Source organism: Lactuca serriola, chromosome 8 (assembly GCF_051521515.1).
Source record: "Lactuca serriola cultivar US96UC23 chromosome 8, Lser_US96UC23_V15, whole genome shotgun sequence".
NCBI lineage: Eukaryota > Viridiplantae > Streptophyta > Magnoliopsida > Asterales > Asteraceae > Lactuca > Lactuca serriola.
The window spans coordinates 80,559,213-80,580,717 of NC_136415.1; the positions used below are offsets into that span (position 1 = coordinate 80,559,213).

General features: G+C 40.4%; 2 protein-coding genes and 1 non-coding gene across 3 annotated transcripts; 2 read left to right on the top strand and 1 right to left on the bottom strand.

The window, feature by feature from the left end:
- Positions 1-7,448: 7,448 nt before the first annotated feature.
- On the bottom strand, positions 7,449-7,555 carry LOC145071657 (small nucleolar RNA R71). Its single transcript, XR_013690663.1, has one exon. It is a non-coding gene; the product is annotated as a small nucleolar RNA R71 (small nucleolar RNA).
- A 1,075-nt stretch (positions 7,556-8,630) lies between these two features.
- On the top strand, positions 8,631-8,951 carry LOC145067095 (uncharacterized). The gene has a single exon (XM_079014303.1). It carries the CDS (start codon positions 8,631-8,633, stop codon positions 8,949-8,951), a length of 321 nt encoding a protein of 106 aa, XP_078870429.1.
- Positions 8,952-9,852: 901 nt separating this feature from the next.
- LOC145067096 (uncharacterized) lies at positions 9,853-11,419 on the top strand. Its single transcript, XM_079014304.1, has 2 exons — positions 9,853-10,440; positions 10,877-11,419. The coding sequence occupies exons 1-2, from the start codon at positions 9,853-9,855 to the stop codon at positions 11,417-11,419; spliced, it is 1,131 nt and encodes a 376-aa protein (XP_078870430.1).
- The last annotated feature ends 10,086 nt before the right edge of the window (positions 11,420-21,505 follow it).

A 21,505-nucleotide genomic window follows, 5' to 3' on the forward strand; every position in this document is an offset into this window, starting at 1 on the left:
CACCCTAGATACCAATTTGGAAGAGATCTAAAGGCAAAATTAATTCTCTTTCCCTTAATCTTTTGATTAGACTATGTTTCAACCACTAGGTTTAGTTTTTGAGATGCTTTCTGCTGTAAATATGAGCTAAAACTCATAACTTCTGTTTAGTGTAACGACGTAGATTTTCAAACCAAATTTTTTTATTTTTCAAACACAATAAAACACATGTCACATTTTCTCCCAAAAACCTCAAGTATCAAATATCAGTACATATTTCAAAAATTGTTTATCACAAATCCAGGATCCAAAATAAATATAACTCTAGCTCAGATGTGTGTGTACAATCAAGTCAGTGCCTTCCCGCGATCCTCAGAAGTACCTGAAACACATAACACGGTAAGCACGAAGCTTAGTGAGTTCCCCAAACTACCACATACAACACATTAGCCACTCGAGGCTATATCTCTGTAAGACCCTCCGGTATATGTGTCTTAGTGGGACCCTCCAGTCCCACAGCTCGTTGGACCCTCTGGTTCGGTCTTGTTGAGGACCCTCCGGTCTCACAGCTCGTTGGACCCTACACTCCAGTCACATAACGTAGCATATATATCATACAGATAAATGCACAACTCAAGTAAGCACATAAGACCCTCCGGTCACACATAAACACCACTCTAGGTAAAGTATAGTGAGAAAACTCACGTCGTAAGCTAGCAAGTAAAAGTCTCGTACTCGGAAACCTCGATCTAGCCTCCGCCTACCACAAGATAATTATCTCTAATTAATACCATACTCATTATCAAATACTCTAAAGGTGGTCCTCTCTTTCTCTCTAACTCTTCAAATTTGTACAAGACCATTGTACCCTTCCAAGGTTCCCATTACTCATATTGACCAACCCTAAAAGTCAACAGAAGTCAGACTCGATTCAATAGTCCAAGTTTGACCTGATTGGCCGAGTGCACTCATGCGACTCGTCGATTCCACTCGTTCCTCAGAAGTCTCGAGAAGGTCCAGCTCGCCGAGTTATCCCCTAACTCGACGAGTCATTGCAGCGTCCAACTCGTCGGGACAAACCCTAACCGACTCGTTGAGTCTGCTCATGGATTCGGCTAGTCTTTTCGATCTAATTTCTCATTCACACGTTTTAAAGCAGATCTACCACTCCAAACCCTAGATTTATATTCACAAGGCTCGATTAACACGTAAAGTTTCAATCTTTACATTCATGCATGGCACTTCAGGCTTGAAATGCCAAAAACACGCTTTATTTGGGGTTTCTCATTCAAGGTTCTATTATGGATGAATAAAGCAGGGAACTTTTGACTCTAGGGACCTCACAAGGTCCAGATCTGATGTCCATATCTCAAAAGGTGTTCAAAACCTTCAAGGTCCCAAAATAAGATGGAAAAGAAGCCCTAAACTCTAATATCATGAGATCTACCTATAATGATGAAAAGATACGAACTTTACACCTTAAACAGAAGCTCCTGGATATTTTAGCAACAAATCTAACAGCCCCTTCACGATCCTTGCTTGAAATCCTCCTCTTCTCTAACAAAAATGCACCAAAGATCTCAAATAATGGCTCAATACTCTCTCAAAAGCTCAAGGGGGCGATTAGGGTTTCTCTCAGTGAAGGGAAGCAGATGGGAGCCGCAAATGAGGCTATAAATGTCCTTATATAGGCCCCAAACCCGAGGGTTTAGGGTTTCCACTCACAGAGCCTACTCGGCGAGTCGACTCTCAGGCTCGTCGAGTAGATCATTAATCCCACGTGACCACACCCGACTCTACTCGGCGAGTTGTAGCACCAACTCGTCGAGTTACTTAATAAGCCTAAAAATAATTAAGTAAAATAATATACCTGGGAATTCGGATGTTACAATTCTCCCCCACTAGGATCAGACTTCGCCCTCGAAGTCAGGCTCCACAAACAATTATGGATGCTGCTCCCGCATTTCTAACTCCGGCTCCCAAGTCAAATCAAACCCCCAACGATGTTGCCACTGGACCTGGACCAGGGGCACCTCCTTGTTCCTCAGAACCCTCACCTTTCGATCCAAAATCGCGATCGACCTCTCGGTATAATTCAGGCTCGCATCTACTTGAATGTCCTCAAGTAGCACTACTGCCGTCTCATCGGCTACACACTTCCTCAACTGGGACACGTGGAAGGTGTTATGGATCTGGCTTAACTCCGCAGGTAGCTCCAACTGGTATGTTACTCTACCCACTCTAGCAGTCATTTTGAAAGGACCGATGTATCGGGGTCCCAGCTTACCTCGCTTCCTGAATCAGATCACCCCTTTCCATGGGGATACCTTCAGGAGCACAAAATCTCCAACCTGAAATTCTAGCTCGGATCGTCGCCTGTCCGCATAACTCTTCTAACGACTCTGTGTCGTTAGTAACCTCTGCCTGACCTGTTAAATCTACTCGGTCGTTTTCAGCACTATCTCTATGCCACCCATCACTCTCTGTCCCACTTCTTCCCAGCAAATGGGAGTCCGACACCTCCTCCCATACAAAAGCTCAAAGGGAGGCATACCAATACTCGAATGATGGTTGTTGTTGTAGGAAAACTCAGCGAGTGGTATGTAGGTGTCCTAACTTCCTCTAAAGTCCATGACACATGCACGCAGCATGTCCTCAAACGTCCGAATCTTCCGCTCGCTCTGGCCGTCCGTCTGCGAGTGATATGCAGTGCTGAAATGCAAGCACATGCCCAACTCCTCATGATATTTCTTCCAAAACCTGGAAGTGAAACGCACATCTCGATCTGACACTATCGAGATCGGCACTCCATTCCGTGCTACCGCCTCTCTCACATAGATGTCAGCCAATCTATCTGCAGAAGAGCTCTCACTAATAGCAAGGAAGTGAACACTCTTAGTCAGTGGATCCACAATCACCCAAATCACGTCAACTCCATGCCCAGTCCTCGGTAACTTGGTGATAAAGTCCATCGAGATATATTCTCACTTCCACAGGGGAATCTCCAGAGGCTGTAATGGACCGTGTGGACGCTGCTGCTCTGCCTTGACCCGGCGGCAGGTCAAGCATCTCTCAACTACCCAAGCAACATCCCTCCTCATACAGGGTCACCAGTAATCTCTCTTCGAATCCAAATACATCTTAGTGGCCCTGGGATGGATTGAGAATCTCGATGTATGCACCTCCTCCATCAGTATACGTCGAGCTCCACCTATATAGGGCACCCAAATCTGCCATCGGAAAGTCATAAGCCCTCGGTTATTCGTCACAAACATGGACACCTGCCCAAACACCTGCTCCCTCTTGCGGTTCTCCGGTCTCACGGCCTCCGCCTGCGCCTCTTGAATGGTATCTAAGACTGGAGTCATGATCGTCATCCTCATACACACATCTCGGATCGAGGCACTCTCTGCTCTGCGGCTCAGGGCGTCGGCTACCACATTAGCCTTGCGCGAATGATACAGGATCTCTATAACAACTCGTATTCCCAGGTATTATTCATTCTTATAATTATGGTGATTGTGAGGAGACTCGGCGAGTTGGAGCTCAAACTCGCCGAGTATGATCGCAGCTATGGGCACGGGTTCGCGTCTGGACTCGGCGAGTCCATGTTGTTTAATGAAACCCTAATTCCCCGGGTTTGGAGCCTATTTAAGGGCACTTATAGCCTCCCATTGCGGCTACTAGTCCCTTGAGAGAACCCTAAGAGAGCTAAATCGTTTTGGGAGAGAGGAAGTCACTTTTGGGCCTTTGTATTCCTTGTTTAGCAAGAAGAAGGTGGCAAGAGCAAGGAGGAGGTGAGATTCCAGCAGATTCAGAGTCCAGAGGCTTCATTGCGAGGTAATAGTTCGAACCTCATTCAGTTTTAGGGTTGATCTTTAGAGTTAGGGTTTTCTAACCCCCTTTGGAGAGTGATTATGTGAAGAAAATGGTCCCTCTTCGAGTTTGTGCCTTGGATCTGGACTCAAAGAGGTCCAGAGACCCTAACCCTTGGAGCTTTTTGGGTTATTATGGAGTTATTGCACCTAGGTTGTCATTTTTGGGACCAAATCTCCTTTTGATGCCTTGTGGGGGTTATACAAGCATCAAGTTTCGAACTTTACGTGACATTCATGCTTGGGAAGGCCAGATCTATGGTTTGGGGAAGCAGATCTGACCTCAGAAGGTCAATAGAGTTTGTGCATGGCATGAACTCGCCGAGTTATTCTTGAGACTCGGCGAGTAGGGTTGGGGTTTCACGTAAATTGTTCAGCGAGTAGACTCGCCGGGTTGGTGGATGACCCAGTGAGTCAGGGAGAGTCAATAGGGGGCTGAGTCAAGCCGGAACTCGCCGAGTTGTTCTTGAGACTCGGCGAGTTGAGTCATGGTGGCCCCGCTATTCATGCCAGGTGGAACTCGTCGAGTTAGGGAAGTACTCGACGTGTCAAGAGAGGATCCGAGGGAATCAGTGAACATGTATAGACTCGCCGAGTCGCTCTAGTGCACTCGCCAAGTCCGGTCAAAGTTGACCGTTGACCATTGACCAGAGTTGACCAGTGTTGATTTGATAGGGTTAGTCAACCTTAGTTGTGAAAGTGTTAATTAGAGATATATTGTGTTATAGGAGGATTATAGCTCGGGGGATCGAGCGGGAGTGATTTCCGAGATTTGCGAGTTATCGAGATACGCGAGGTGAGTCTTCTCACTATACTTTACCTTGAGTAGGTAATCAGAGTTACGTGACAGAGTATTTGTATGCTATATGTATGTTATGGGTTGTATTGCATTATTTCTATGTGATTTATGTTGTGCATGTTTATAGAGCTGGAACCGGAAGGTTCATAGAGATAGAACCAGAGGGTTCACAGAGTAGGGTCCATGGAACCACAGAGTTATAGCCTCGAGTGGCTAATATGTGTTATGTGTGGTATTTTGGGGAACTCACTAAGCTTTGTGCTTACAGTGTTTGGTGTTATTTGTTTCAGGTACTAGTGATGATCGTGGGAAGGCGCCGGCTTGATCAGTACACACACACGAGATTTTTATGTTATGAGATCTTGGGATTTTTATATGGCATGGATTGAGTTTCAAAAATTGATGTTTTATGAATATTAAATGAATTATCTTTTTATAAAATGCGAAAAATTGTTTTGAAATTTACGGTGTTACAATCTCACAGTCATAGTCTTTCACCACATCCAACCATCTCTTCCGTCGCGTATTTAGGTTGGGCTGGTCCATGAGATACTTCAGGCTTTTGTGGTCTGTGTGTATGGTGCACCGAACCTCGTAAAAATAATGGCACTAGATCTTGAGGGCGAACACCATCGTCCCCAACTCCAGATCATGGGTGGGATATCTCGTCTCATGAGGCTTCAACTGCCTCGATGCGTATGCTATCACGTGCCCTCTCTACATCAGCACCACACCCAACCCGTATATAGATGAAGAACTCGGCAAGTTGGTCTATGGACTCGATGATTCGCCCCTGTTTTCAAAAAATTATATAAAGCCTATCAATTCCTGAGACCAAAAGCTTTTTCTGGAACTTTGGAGCGATTAATTTGCGAAGAAAAGGATTCTTGGAGCTTTGAAACTCGAAGATTGCAACCTAGATACCAATTTGGAAGAGATCTAAAAGCAAAATTCATTCTCTTTCCCTTAAACTTTTGATTAGACTATGTTTCAACCATTAGGTTTAGTTTTTGAGATGTTTTCTGTTGTAAATATGAGCTAAAACTCATAACTTCTGTTTAGGCTACATGAGTTTATAACTATGATTTGATTTTATGGTTGGATTAATTAGATTTGGTGAAATTGTCTTGTTGAGCTTGTTAAAGACCCTTATGTGTTGATTATGATTATTTTTTTATGTTAGTAGTAAAGTTATTGAGTTGCATGAATGTCATCTTAATTGCTTGAATCATACGGATTTGTGAACACAATATTTTATGCCTAGTATTAGTGATTATGAACCTAGGATTAACTAGAAAATTAGTAAATCAATGTGTAAGCATGTGTGATAAACAACCATACCTGAGTTAATTAAGTTGATAAATTTAGTTAATATTACAAGTCTAACTTGATCCAAATTTGTAATCTAGGAAACTTGTTGGTTTAATCAATTGGCCACTTTTTGAATTAATTAGTTTGCTATGGATTAGTAATAATGAATATGAACCTAATCACATTGAATCGATAGCCAATGAAAAATTAATCCATTTCACTTGCCATGAAATCGACCATAGGAATAAATGATTGGAACCTGAACAGAAGTCTCTTTTAATATTGAATCTAGTTACCTTTTATTTGCAATAGTTGTTAGTTATTTTAGGTTGAGTGTTAGTTATTTATTTAAGTTTCTAGTCTTGCAAAACTAGAGAAAACCCTTCTTTTTATTGTTAGTTTTAATTAGATAATATTAGTAGTTAGTTTAATTATTACCGTTCCCTGTGTTCGATACCATGCTTGCTTGAACTAAACTGCTAACAATAGGTACACTGCATGCGTGTGTTTGTTTTTATTTAAGTTTGTTAGGATTAAAACTAGTTGGTTTAACACACATCAAGTTTTTGACGTCGTTGACTGGGAACAGTTTTAAATAGATATTTTAATTGCTAGAGTTTTTGATCCTTTGTTTAAGATTTATCTTGCACAAAGTTAATTTTTTTAGTTTTCTGCTTCAGCCGTGAACTCGTCGAGTCTAGTCGAACTGACTCGACGAGTCCATCACATTTTTCATTTTTGTTTTTTGTTTTTGTTTTGTTCTTTTTATGCGTGTTTTTCTGTTTTCTTTCAGGTATTTTATGACCCAAGGATCAAATTCATCTTTGGTACCACCTCTTGAAAATCCGAAATGAGCTTTGAGGAAGGACAAGAATAAGATCGTTGAAGAGACTAACTCGCAAAAGCAGTCACCTTTCAAGGACCTTAAATCTATTTTTGAAAAGAAGAAAGGAAAGAAAGTGGGTGAGTCTAGCAACCAAAAGAGCGAAGAAAGCAAGATAGAAGGCTTTGAATATAATCCTAATCCAAAAGAAATCGAATACGAAACCGAAACAAAAACCGAAGAAGAAAGCGACCAAGAAGGCGAACCCGATAACACCATGGCTAACATCGATGATATCACCATGGGCGAATATAAGAAGAGGATGCGTGATGATATCGGACCAGGACTCGTGCAAACCACGATTCCAGCAACTGCTACCTTCGAGCTAAAAGGCAACATACTCGCCCAACTCAAGGACATCCCATTCTACGGGAAAGATCACGAAGACGCATATAAGCATATCGACGAGGTCAACGACATAGCCGACTACTTCAACATTCCTAATGTGCCTCGCGAGACTGTTTTGCTTCGTATGCTACCAGTGACATTTAAGGGAGCCACGAAAGATTGGCTAAAATCACTCCCTCCAGGGTCCATCACCACATGGGCCAAAATGCGTGAAGAATTTATTGACCAATTTTGACCTCCTTCAAAAATAGCAAAATTGAAGAAAGCCATTGCCAATTTCGAGCAACAACCGGGCGAGTCACTATATGAGGCGTAGGAGAGATACAAAGGCTTGTTGAGGAACTGCCCCCATAATGACTTGAACATTCAACAAGAAGTCTCCATTTTCTATGATGGAGTGAACTTGACTACTAGGCAGCTCCTTGACTCCTAAGGACCACTCACGAAGAAGAACCCCGCAATCATAAAGGAGCTAATTGAAGAATTATGTAAGCACTCTAGAGAATATCATAATTCAAGGAATTATTTGACTTGAAGGGCGGTGAACTCGGTGTCCAACAATATGGCGGCAGTGATGGCTAAATTGGATAGTTTGAACTGAAGAATGACAAAGATGGATCAATCCATCCATGCCATCTGGGTGGGATGTGAGAACTCTAGCGGGCCTCACCTTACTAAAGATTGTGATCTAGACGAGCATGGGAACCAAAAAGTGCAAGTATGTTATTCTAGTGGCGATACATATGATGAAGATTGGCGAAAACCGAAAAAAGAGTGGTTACCATACGATGAGTACAAGAAGGAAAAGGAGGAGAAATATCAGATGAAGACAAGAGGGTTTTATCAAAAGGAGGAGCCGGTGCAAGAAGAGAAATTGGACTTTGAAGATATGCTCACAAGATTTGCAGCTGCATCCGAGAAAAGGCACAACGAAACCGATGCTGCAATAAGAGAACAACAAGCCATGATGAAAGAGCAGCAAGCATTGATGAGGAACCAACAAGCTTCTATTCTTAACATTGAAAAACAGTTGGGCTAACTTGCACTCCAAATCAATCAAAGAGCACCGGGTTAACTTCCAAGCAATACCGAGAAAAAATCGAGAAGCGCTCAAATCAACATTGTGATGACTAGAAGTGGGAAGATAATTACCCCTATGACACCTATAATGAATGAGAATATAAAAGAAGTGCAGAAGGAGCGGAATGAAGACCCGAAATCCCAAACAGTCGACCCGACTCGTCGAGTTAGAGATAAGGACTCGACGAGTCCAAAGTTTGAACAAAAAAATGATCCCCCGTTGAAACCTTATCAACCTCCATTGTCATTTCTAGGCCGGGATAGACAAGAAAAGCAGAATGAAGATTATCAAAAGTTCATGGAACACATCAAAGCCCTCCAAATCAATATTCCTTTCATCGAAGCGGTTGTATAAATGTCCAAGTACGCAAAATTCTTAAAAGAGCTACTCACTAATCGAAAGAAGTTGGAAGAGGTGTCCCAGGTGGTGCTTAATGAGAATTGTTCAGCTGCAATGTTGAACAAATTACCAAAGAAGATGGGGGACCCGGGTAGCTTAACTTTTCCATGCCAATTCGGAAACCTAGCTACTAGTTATGCATTAGAGGATTTGGGGGCGAGTGTTAATCTCATGTCATACAATTTCTTTAAGAAGTTGAACCTTCCAGATCCGAAACCAATCCATATGGCAATTCATTTAGCAAATAAGATGGTGACATTTCCAAAGGGAATATGAGAGGACTTATTGGTCAAAGTTGATAAATTCGTATTCCCCACGGACTTCATAGTGCTAGACATGGAAGAGGACCACCAAGTGCCGATCATTCTTGGAAGACCTTTCCTAAACACCGCAAGTGCCATAGTAGACATGAGAGAATCCAAGATTACCCTTCAGGTGGAAGATGAGTTAGTTACATTTGGAGTTGATCGAGCCATGAAGCATTCCAAGTATAGTGATGACACGACATTTTCGGTGGACACTTGGGAAGAACTAATGGAAGAATGGAAAGATGACCACCCAAAAGAACCCGCCATTGCCCTTGAAGAAAATTTTGATGCTGAAAAAGACTTACAGGAGATAAAAAAAACTGCTTGAAGAAGCTAAATATGAAGAAATAATCAGAAATGCAGAAAGGTCGACTCGCTGAGTCGAAGGCACTGACTCGACGAGTCCGTTTGAAAAATCGCGACCAGACGGGGATTTTGGCCTCGAATCGATGAGTCCCCTCTCTCGACTCGACGTGTTCAGTGTAAAAAATATGAAATTAAAGCTGAAAACTCTTCCTGAACATTTGGAATACACATTTCTCGAAGAAGGTGATCAAAAGCCTGTTATCATTGCTTCCGATCTCACCAAAGCTAAAAAAGAAGAGTTAGTCCATGTTTTAAAGAAAAGGAAGAATTCCATCGCATGGAAAATTAACGATATAAAACGAATAAGTCCTTCATATTGTTCCCATAAGATAATTCTTGAAGAAGGTGCGAAGCCGGTAGTACAACACCAAAGGCGTTTAAACCCAAACATGCAAGAGGTGGTCAAGAAAGAAGTTGTCAAGCTCCTAGATGCGAGGATAATCTACTCCATTTTCGATAGCCAATGATTTAGTCCCATTCAAGTAGTGCCAAAGAAAGGAGGGATGACGGTCGTCACAAACGAGAAGAAAGAGCTTATACCTACACGAACGGTAACCGATTCGCGGGTGTGCATCTATTATCGAAAGCTAAACGATGTCACTTGCAAAGACCAATTTCCTCTCCCTTTTATTGATCAAATGCTTGAGCGTTTATCAAGCCATAGCTTTTATTGTTTTTTAGATGGGTTTTCAGGCTATTTTCAAATCCCCATAGATCCAATTGATCAAGAGAATACCACTTTTACTTGTCCAAGTGGAACATTTTCTTATCGACGCATGCCCTTTGGGTTATGCAATGCGTTGACGACCTTCCAAAGATGCATGACGACAATATTCCATGACATGGTGGAAAAATCCATGGAATTATTCATGGATGATTTTTCTATTTTTGGCTCATCTTTTCATGATTTTCTTACTAACCTCGATTTAATGTTTGCTAGGTGTGAAAAGACCAATCTGGTATTGAATTGGGAGAAATGTCATTTTATGGTGAAAGAAGGCATTATATTAGGTCATAAAGTATCCAAGACGGGGATTGAGGTGGATCGGGCGAAAATTGACACTATTGCTAAATTACCCCCACCAACTAATGTAAAGGGCGTTAGGAGTTTTCTAGGTCACGCGGGTTTTTACCGCCGCTTTATAAAGATTTTTCAAAATTTACTAGACCTTTAACTCAACTACTTTTGAAAGATGCACCTTTTATTTTTTCTAAAGAATGTTTAGCCTCTTTTGAAATTTTGAAAGAAAAATTGACTACGCCCCGATCATTATCGCCTCGAATTGGAACTTACCATTTGAAATAATTTGTGATGCAAGCGACTTTGCCTTAGGAGTTGTACTTGGCCAAAGGGTTGACAAGCAATTTCAACCCATTTATCATGCCAGCAAGACCCTTAATCCTACCCAAGAAAATTACACCACAACAGAAAAAGAATTATTATCCGTGGTGTATACCTTTGACAAATTTCGTCCCTATTTAATTTTGTCTAAAACTACTGTGTTTACTGACCATTCTGTTATTAAGTACTTGTTTACCAAGCGGGATGCGAAGCCGAGGTTGATCCGATGGGTGCTTCTACTTCAAGAATTTGACATCGAGATCAAGGACAAAAAGGGGATGGAAAATGTAGCTGCTGACCATCTTTCCAGATTAGAAAATCCAGCAAGGGGAGAGATAGACGACAAGGGTACTGAAGATAGTTTCTCGGAAGAGTACTTGATGGTGATTATGGGGGAAGAACTTTGGTATGCCAACATTGCAAATTTCTTGGCTGGGGACTTTCTTCCAAAAGGGCTCACTCATCAACAGAAAAAGAATCTCTTTTCAGGAATAAAATATTATTTATGGGATGACCCTTATCTTTTTAGGAGTTGTGCGGATGGGATTATTAGAAGATGTGTATTTGACAAGGAAATCCGTGACATTCTAGAGCATTGCCACAATGGGACAGTAGGGGGACATCATGGTGTACAATTTACTGCTAAGAAAGTTTTTGATGCAGGGTTCTATTGGCCTACTATCTTCAAGGATGTTGCTACATATGTGAGGGAATGTGATGCTTGCTAGAGAACGGGTAATATATCGGCAAGGAATGAAATGCCTCAAAGGAGTATTCAAGTTTGTGAAATCTTTGATGTTTGGGGTGTGGATTTCATGGGACCATTTCTTTCATCCAAAGGCAATAAATACATACTTGTGGTGGTGGATTATGTGTCAAAATGGGCAGAAGCGCAAGCATTACCAACTAATGATGCTAGGGTCATGGTAAAATTCTAAAAAAATTATTTTCTAGATTTGGAGTGCCAAAAGCTTTAATTAGTGATAGAGGAACCCACTTTGCTAATGATCAACTAGCGAAAGTGTTGCAAAAATATGGTGTACGCCATAGATTTTCAACACCATATCATCCACAAACAAATGTGCAAATTGAAATTACAAGTCGGGCACTTAAAACGATTTTTGAGAGATCGGTGGGTAGCAATAGAAAGGATTGGGCAGATAAATTGGATGATGCACTTTGGGCCTTCCGAACTACATTCAAGACACCTGTTGGAACCAAACCCTATAGGCTACAATATGGTAAGAATTGTCATTTACCCGTGAAGCTTGAACATAAATCCTATTGGGCTTTAAAAACATGCAATTTTGAGCCAAACGAGTTGCGTGCAAATCGACTATTGCAAATGAATGCTTTGGAGGAACTGAGGAATGAGTCTTACACTAACTCATTGATTTATAAAGACAGGACTAAAAGATGGCATGATGCAAGGTTGAAGGGCAATAGGGAGTTTGAAGAAGGGCAAAAAGTTCTTTTGTAAAATTCAAGACTAAAGCTCTTTCCGGGAAAATTGCACACTCGTTGGTCCGGGCCTTTTTACAATCAAACATGTATATCCATATGGGGCGATTGAGTTATGGAGCAAGGATGGGTCGAGCTTTAAAGTTAATGGGCATAGGATCAAGAGATATGAAGAGGGAATGCCAAAGGATGAAGGACTAGAAAAAGGGTTGGACTTGGAGAAAGCCGCTGCAACGTAGAGCTTTGGAAGGAGTCCAACTAAAGACTCCTAAAAAAGAAGCGCTTACGCGAGGCAACCCACTACTTGAGTTTGCTTTCTTTTTACCTTTCCTTTGCGTTTTGTTTTTCGTCTTTTATTTTATTTTATGTGGTTTTCTTAGGAATTTTTCAATCTAAATCTTCTTATTCGTCTAAAATGATTGCTTGAGGACAAGGAAGGTTTGAGTGTGGGGTGTGGTGGAAGTATTTCAAAAAGAGTAAAAAATTTCAAATTTTTTCACACAAAGTAAAAGACTCGCCGAGTCAGGTTACCTACTCGATGAGTCCATTTGAAAATGAGACCATTAAATCGCGATGCTACTCGCCGAGTTAGGAACCTACTTGACGAGTCGACTTTATAACCGGAAAAAAAAATAAATAATTTAAGCTCTGTAAATTAGGGTTTTTACCCTAATAGGTAAACTATATTCATTCCATCAGCCACCACAACCCACTTGATGAGCGACTTCCTCTCAAGCGACCATTTTCCAATTTTGTGCTTTCTTCCAATTTCTTGCCAAAAGGTTAGTACTTTCACCCATAATTATGTTAAAGTTTTGATCTTTGGTGGTGTAATGGACATAATTTGTTAGATTCCCGATTTTTGAACTTGACATGAATTTTAGGGTTTTGATTTTGGTCAATTTAGTGTAACGACCCGTCCCCGGTATGATGATTCCATAGTATTTAATTAGAAGTTTGCAAGAGGGACTCGGCGAGTTCATAGCCTGACTCGCCGAGTAGGGACGGGATTTCGAGCACGTGTTAGTCGGCGACTCGGCGAGTCCATATTCGGGACTCGGCGAGTCTGCCTGCCTGGGAGAAACCCTAAATCCCCGGGTTGCTCACTATTTAATCCACCTTATAGCCCCCAATCTTGCTTTTTTCACCCTTAGAAAGCTGTGAGAAAACCCTAATCCATCTTTGAGTGATCTAAGTTTTCTTGTGTTAAATTTTGAAGGCTTGAAGAAGGAGAAGAAGAAAGGAGCAAGGAGAAGAGGTGTAGAGCAAAGATCCAAGGGCAAATCAGAGTTCTTTGAGGTATTCTTCGGATTCCCTCCTGTTTTATGCTTTTAACCTCCATTAGAACTCTTCTAGATCTAGTTTGATGCTTCTCTCAAGCCTTATGATTGTATGGATGCCCTATTATGTCGAGATATCCTTAGATCTGTTCATTTAGGAGTTGTAGAGCCCAGATCTATTGCCTTTTTGAAGTTATCTTGCATGAAAACCCTAGATCTAGCCTTTATTATGCTTTTTGAGCCATTTTAGCTTCATGGATGCATATGGGCACGTAAAGATAGAATCTTTATGTGCTAATCGAGTTAAGGGAGTCCAGATCTATTAGTTTTATACACTGGATTCAAGCAGAATCGAGTTTTGAGTTGCTGCATGCAAGCGACTCGGCGAGTCGGAAGAACAACTCGGCGAGTCGAGTCGCGAGTCCCCGTTTTTCCCCTTTTGAGTGATGACGAGTGGAAGCCTGTGAGTAGTAGAGTGGACTCAGTGAGTCGGAGAGTAGACTCAGTAATGGAGGGACTCGGCGAGTTGTTCATACAACTCGACGAGTCCAAGGCAATCTTCTTAAGCTCAAGAACAACTCGTCGAGTTGTTCATATGACTCGGCGAGTCGGATGAAGATTGTCTGAGTTCTGGGATAGAGAGAGTACTCGTCGAGTCGATGCCATACTCGACGAGTAGCCACGAGTGGGGTTGTGAAATGAGATTAGAGACTCGGCGAGTTGGTGGCCCAACTCGGCGAGTCAGGTCAACTGTGGGTTGACTTTGACCGGGAGAGTTGACTTTGACCAAGGGTAAAAGAGTCATTTTACCCCAGTGCAGTGTTTAGTATTTGATTGAGTGTGTTTATGGCCTTGTAGTCGGGGAGATACCGGAGCAGCAGCAGTTAGCTTCCAGAGCCATTCACACAGCAGCCAGTTCACGAGGTGAGTTTCCTTCCAGTAATAACGGGTCTAAGGCCACAATGCCGGCCCGTTTAGCTAGCAGTCAGCTTCGGACCCCGATCCGATGTAGTAGTTAGTATGTTTGACGCCTTCGTGGTTCAGACCGGATATGTGTTTATGCCAGTTGATATGTTTATGCTATGTTCGGTCAGCTTCGGTCTTCGGTCCGATGTAGGGGACAGAGGTCCAGTCAGCTTTGGACTCCGGTCCGATGTAGGGGACGTAGGTCTCAGTCAGCTTCGGACTTCAGTCCGATGTTTCAGTCAGCTTCGGACTTCGGTCCAATGTCCTAGTCAGCTTCGGACTCCGGTCCGATGTAGGGGGCAAGGCCCCGGTTAGCCGGACTTCGGTCTGATGCAGTGGGCAAGGCCCAGTATGTGCTTTATATGTTTGTGTGGTATGTGGTAGTTTGGGAGAGCTCACTAAGCTTCGTGCTTACAGTTTCAGTTTTGGTTTCAGGTACTTCCACAAGCAGAGGGAAGGGCTCGGGATGATGGCATCGCACACACCACAACCACAGTTTTTATCCTGGGAGTTGATCAGTTATCTTATATATGTTTTGATACAGTCATGACACCGTTTTCTCATTTGTATTTTAGTATGGTTTTGAGATTTGCAACGCATGGTTTTATTATGATATACTCCGTTTTATGATTATGGTTATATTAAAAATGAAATTTTCGGGCCGTATTTTCGGGTCGTTTCATTTAGAGTGTTATAGTTGAAATTTTTTGTGAATTAACACTTGGTATACGACCCTAGACAAACCCTTGAAATGAATTTTGAGTATACATGGCTGATTTGTTCCGAATCAGGTCCGATTTCCGCGAGCAGTTCATCTGATTCGCCGAGTCTGTTCATGGACTTGACGAGTTCATGCTGCAACTGTCTAGATTTTTAATTTTTAATGTTTTTGCGGTTTTGTGGTTTTGTTTTGTGTTGATTTTGAAGAAAATGTTCGGAGTAGGCCAAAGCTTAAGGGGAAGCCGAGGGGAATTCTCGTGGTTTAATTTTCCACAAGTCGTTTCAAATCTCACTTTGGCTAGGTGGAAGAAAAAGCTCAAGACACTCAAGGGAAAGGATATTTACATGCTGAATGAATTGAACTGGGAATGGATGGGTCAAGTGGGTTTGACAGAGGCGTTAAATCCTTATTTAACTAAGATTTTTGTTCAAAATGGGATATTAATTACTTGCAATGGCTGGAGGAGGTTGTTCCAAATTCAAGAACCAGTGTACCGGGATCTTTGCCTAGAGTTCTTTACCACGGTATCATTCCGGGGAGGGAATGATTTTTCTAATCAAAATGTCTTAAATTTCTGCCTTGGAGGTGAATACCATGAATGCAGTATGGCGGAGTTGGGTTGGAGACTGGACATCTATGATGAACATGAGATTACGGCTTAAGCTTTCGGGATGTTTTTGGAAAATTGTCACAAAGATTTTCCAGAGGGAACGGTTGGTGCAACTTGGTGGAATACAATAGCGGATAGAGTCTACATTCCTTCGGTGGCTCAAGAGGGGAGCATAAGATCCCCCATTCACTGTTTGATTCACCGCTTGATTACTAGTACCATAAACATGTGGAAAGATGATGACAAGGCCCCGAACGTTGATGTGTTTTATTTATGGTGCATTATAATGCCCAATACATTTTGTAATATCATGTATTGCTTAGCGAGGTATTTGGGAGAGGGAGTGGAGAAGAATAGGACCACTTCAAAAATAAATGGGGGAATGTTTGTTACTTTATTAGCAAGGTCGTATGGTGTGTTGGAGAGAGGAGCCAGTAGCATGTTGACTATGTTACCAACACCTCTATTTAGTGTTATGCTTTATAGGAGGGCAAGAATCATGGAAGACTATGGTGGTGGTCACTTTGCAATCCCAAGTGATGACGTGGTTGTAGCGCTCGGGGAACCAGGTATACGGGTTAGGCCAAGACAAGATCATGCACATGACGACCCACCCAGAGTACCGGTTGAAGATGAGTTATCCTCGGATTGGGAAAGAGTTCAATCAAGACAATATCAAGATCATATTGGGCAAAGTTTGAATTATAATCATTTAACTCTTACCCATATGATGCACCATTTGAAACTACCACCAATGGAGGGTGAATACCCCTATGTAAGGAGTTGGGAAGAGAGGTGGAATGATAGGCAAAGAGGAGTAGGAGGAAGCGGAGGCGGGGATGGAGATGATGAAGAAGATGAAGATTAACTATCCTTTTTGTTTTTTCTTATTTATTTGTGTGTTTCAAGACAAATTTTATTTTGCTTGGTTTGGTTTGTTTTTCTTTTGGATGTTTGAAACTTGTAGTAATTAGGATTTTTAATTGTTTTCCTTTTTTATTACATGTGTTTGTTTTTGGTCTTTTCAGTTTAAGGGTGAGGGATGAATGCAACAATATAGAGTCAAGGTTAACTAAGAAAAAAAATCGAGTCTAGGAAAGAGAAATAGAAGTTTTGAGTCCGAGTATGATTCAGATCATGAAAGGGGTTAAAGAGTGCTTATTTACAGAAGAAAATAAGGGAAAGTGTCACTTTGATATTACCCAAACACACCATAAATGAACCTGAAGCAGAAGATAAATTTTTTGTCCATACAGCGCCTACTCTTCGAGTGCACATCTAGAACTCGACGAGTCCAAGTGAAAAAACACGACTTTTCTGCTTTTATAACTATAACTCACCGGGTCAGTACATGGACTCGACGAGTTTCTCAACTTCTTATTTCCTGCTTAATTATTCGATGCCCTTTGACGCTGGTTTTGGCTATATTATTTGAAGATTATTTTCCGAGCATTTCCAAGAGCTTGTTCTTTTATATTTGGAGTTGTACACACGAGATTTGACGCCCCTCGGTATGGATGAGTTGTTCCCATTCCTAAAGTCAATTGAAGATGGAGCTTTAAATGAAGAAGATCAACCTCGCCACTACTATCCCAGGGGAGTTTGTTCAAATTCTCTCTTTACTTTTATGTTTTTATCATGCGTAATATGCAATGGGGACATTACATAAATTAGTGTGGGGTAGGGGGTTGGTTACATTTAGTCAAATTTAAAATTTTAGTTAATTTTTAAATTTTTGCATAAAAATTGCTAAGGTTAATTTAGGAAATCTTGGTAAAGCAATTAGGAATAATGCTAGTATTGTGTTTGATGATTTTATGAGGACCCAAATGTTTAGTTGAGTCTATACACGTTATAATGCATTTGTGGCCCCCTTTATTCTAGTGAAATCATGGGTCAAAAATACAAACCCACTTAGTTTGAGGGATGCAACATGTTTAACATCCTGTACCAGAAACATATCCTGGAAAACTTAAGTAATCATTGCACATGAGACTAATACCTTAACCAATAAAGGATGAAGTTAAGCTCCTTGCTTAAGCATGTAGGGTTTGAGTGAAAAAAAGTGAGGAACATGTGAAACAAAATGAAAAAAGAGAGAAATTACCGAAAAGTTAAAGAATTTTGGAGCAGCTATAGTATGAAGTATGAAGATGAAAATTCAAAAGTTGACGATACCAAAAATCAAACAAAGAAAGTGAATAATTCAAAGAGCTCCATTATGGTATCAAAGTTGTAATTTTTCTAGAATTTATGTATGCTTGGTAGTTTAATAAAAAATGACTTGAGGTTAAGGAAGTTTTCCGTGGATGGGTTCGAAGGGATGCATAAAATTAGCATTGTTCAAAAAAAGTGGGCGAATGTTTATGAGGATTGTGAGTATTTAGGATTTGGGGGGTCTTTAGGAAAAATTTTAGACACAAATGCATGCGTTGCGTGATGGGTTTTATCCATAAGAACATCCTATGTGCTCGTGCAACCCTAATGCTTGGATCTAGGTTTCTCTATTGTACATGCAATTCATCCAAGACTTTAAACCCTAGTTCTAGCATACAATTAATCATATTAACATGTGAAAGGGTTTTTAGATCTTACCTTGATTGTTATGTAGCAATAACAATCTCAAATCCTCCTTGTAATGACTTTAGAAAGCTTAGAGTCACAAGTGTCACTCCTCTAATGGCTCACAAACACCAAGAGCAAGATGATGAAGAATAAGGAGAGCGGAGGCTGCCCAAAACGTGTAGAAACCCTAGTGGAACTCTTCTCCCCGTTTTAGGGGCTTAAGGGTGCTATATATACATGTAAGCTATTAGGGTTTTCAACTAGGAAACCCTAATTTGACTGCTTAAGCCCTAAGCAGCCCATGGACCCTTTTAGAATATCCCTTGGACGATTTCTAATGGGTTTCCCCATAGAATTCGTCCAACCTATTATTCCAAGGTGATCCATAGCCCAAATGCAATTATCTTATAATTACAGTTCCAGTCCCTTAAGTTTAATTAATCTCTTTTAGCCACAAAATTAATTATCAATTAATTCTTGACTAATATTAATTAAACAATATGATTTCTCCTTTAATATATTATTCTCTTAATATATTAATAAATCATAATTAATCCTTTCTCCTCATAATTCATCCTATCAAGTTGCTTTGGTGAAGGCAACCCAAAAGGACCATGCACCATCGGGTCAAGTACATACCAAAATAGTTATGAACTTAGACACTAATCCAACATTGCGGTCTTGGCATAATGGCTGAGTTTGATTATAATTGTCTTATGTGGTACTAGTATGTTAAAATTCAGTTTTTCTTGGGGGCAAGCAAAAGTCAAGTGTGGGGTATTTTGATATGCGCATATTTAGTCATATATGTTGGTTAATATCTTAATACTTTTTGGCTATTTTGTCTCGATTATTAGAAAAAAGGTACTTAATTGTGCTAAAATTGTATTTTTAGCCTAAAAGACATGCTCGAGTTAAAAAGGAAGCGGGATTAGCAAACGAAAGCATGGGAAATAAAGAAAGAAGAAAATGAAGCTAAAAGAGTGAAGAACTCGGCGAGTTGGCTATCGACTCGCCGAGTAGACACGAATATTCGCGAACAATCAGGTGCCTTACCATACACATATTTTAAGTGATAGACTCGACGAGTGGGTCTATGGACACGACGTGTCGCCCCAGTTTTCAGAAAATTATATAAAGGCCATCAATGCCCGAGACCAAAAGCTTTTTCTGGAACTTTGGAGCGATTAATCCGTGAAGAAAAGGATTCTTGGAGCTCTAAAACTCGAAGTTGCACCCTAGATACCAATTTGGAAGAGATCTGAAGGCAAAATTCATTCTCTTTCCCTTAATCTTTTGATTAGACTATGTTTCAACCATTAGGTTTATTTTTTGAGATGCTTTCTGTTGTAAATATGAGCTAAAACTTATAACTTCTGTTTAGGCTAGATGAGTTTATAACTATGGTTTGATTTTATGGTTAGATTAATTAGATTTGGTGAAATTGTCTTGTTGAGCTTGTTAAAGACCCTTATGCGTTGATTATGATTATTTTTTCTGTTAGTAGTCAAGTTATTGAGTTGCATGAATATCATCTTAATTGCTTGAATCATACAGATCTGTGAACACAATATTTTATGCCTAGCATTAGTGATTATGAACCTAGGATTAACTAGAAAATAAGTAAATCAATGTGTAAGCCTATGTGATAAACAACCATACATGAGTTAATTAAATTGATAAATTTAATTAATATTACAAGTCTAACTTGATCCGAATTTGTAATCTAGGAAACTTGTTGGTTTAATCAATTGGCCACTTTTTGAATTAATTAGTTTGCTATGGATTAGTAATAATGAATATGAACCTAATCACATTGAATCGGTATCCAATGAAAAATTAATCCATTTCACTTGCCATGAAATCAAACATAGGAATAAATGATTGGAACCTGAACAGAAGTCTCTTTTAATATTGAATCTAGTTACCTTTTATTTACAATAGTTGTTAGTTATTTTAGGTTGAGTGTTAGTCATTTATTTAAGTTTCTAGTCTTGAAAAACCAGAGAAAACCCTTCTTTTTATTGTTAGTTTTAATTAGATAATATTAGTAGTTAGTTTAATTATTACTGTTCCCTGTGTTCGATACCCTGCTTGCTTTAACTAAACTGCTATTGATAGGTACACTGCCTGCATGTGTTTGTTTTTATTTAAGTTTGTTAGGATTAAAATTAGTTCGTTTAACACACACTACCGGGTGAGGAATGCTTGTATGCTTGATGTCTTTGTGATTCTTTCATGTGTTTGTTATGTGTTATGTGTATCGGGTTTAGGTCTGATGCCGGGGCAAGCCCGAGGAATGCCTAGTTAAAATGTTATGATAGTATGATCTGGATGATTTGGACTCCGGTCTGATGTCGGGGCAGTTCCCGAGGAATGTTAGTATGTTTTCCGGATCTTGGTCCGATGTCGGGCGGGGCCCGAGGAATGTTTACATGTTAGTATTAAGTGTTTATGTTATATGTTGGTTGTTATGTTTATATGTATGCCGAGATCTGCTCGATGCCGGGTGAGGCCCGATGCCGAGCTTGACTCGATGTAGTAGGGTCGGGGCCCAAGTTATGTTATGTGATATGTGTATGGTATGTGGTAGTTGGGGAGACTCACTAAGCTTCGTGCTTATAGTTTTTAGTTTTGGTTTCAGGTACTTCCACTAGCAAGGGGAAGGGCTCGAGATGATCACATGACACATACCATAGTTTCAGCCTGGGATGTTTAGACTCTGATATTTTTCCGATATGATTTTTATACAGTATTTGACATGATGTTTTGAGAGATATGATTGGTGATTTTATGATATTGATGGATTATGGTTTTTCGTAAATGATTGTAAAAAGAAATTTTTGGACTGTGTTTTTGGGATGTTTCAAGTTGGTATCAGAGCCTTGGTTTGAGTGATTCGGGCACACTCTCGGGCGTGTCTGAACTCAAACTAAGGACATGGTATGAAAATTTTCAAAAGAAAATCATTTTTACAAAAGAATTTTTAAAAGAGAAAAGAAATTTGAAAAGAGAAAAAGGGTGTGGTGCATGCAATCAGCCGAGCTCAAGTAAGTACTTCCATATTACCCATATAAGTTATGTAATGATATGTTTATGAGAATTGCATGCTAGATTAGGACTAAGGATCTAGGAATGATGCCTTATGTGCCTATTATATGTGTAGCAAGTTTATGAGAATTGCATGCTAGATTAGGGCTAAGGATCTAGG

Bases quoted from the DNA above. Each gene is read 5' to 3' on its own strand.
- LOC145067096 (XM_079014304.1), top strand. From the start codon at position 9,853: ATGACGGTCGTCACAAACGAGAAGAAAGAGCTTATACCTACACGAACG. The intron at 10,441-10,876 runs GTAAAGGGCGTT...TCTGTTATTAAG, and splicing joins AATTACCCCCACCAACTAAT to TACTTGTTTACCAAGCGGGA.
- LOC145067095 (XM_079014303.1), top strand. From the start codon at position 8,631: ATGTCCAAGTACGCAAAATTCTTAAAAGAGCTACTCACTAATCGAAAG.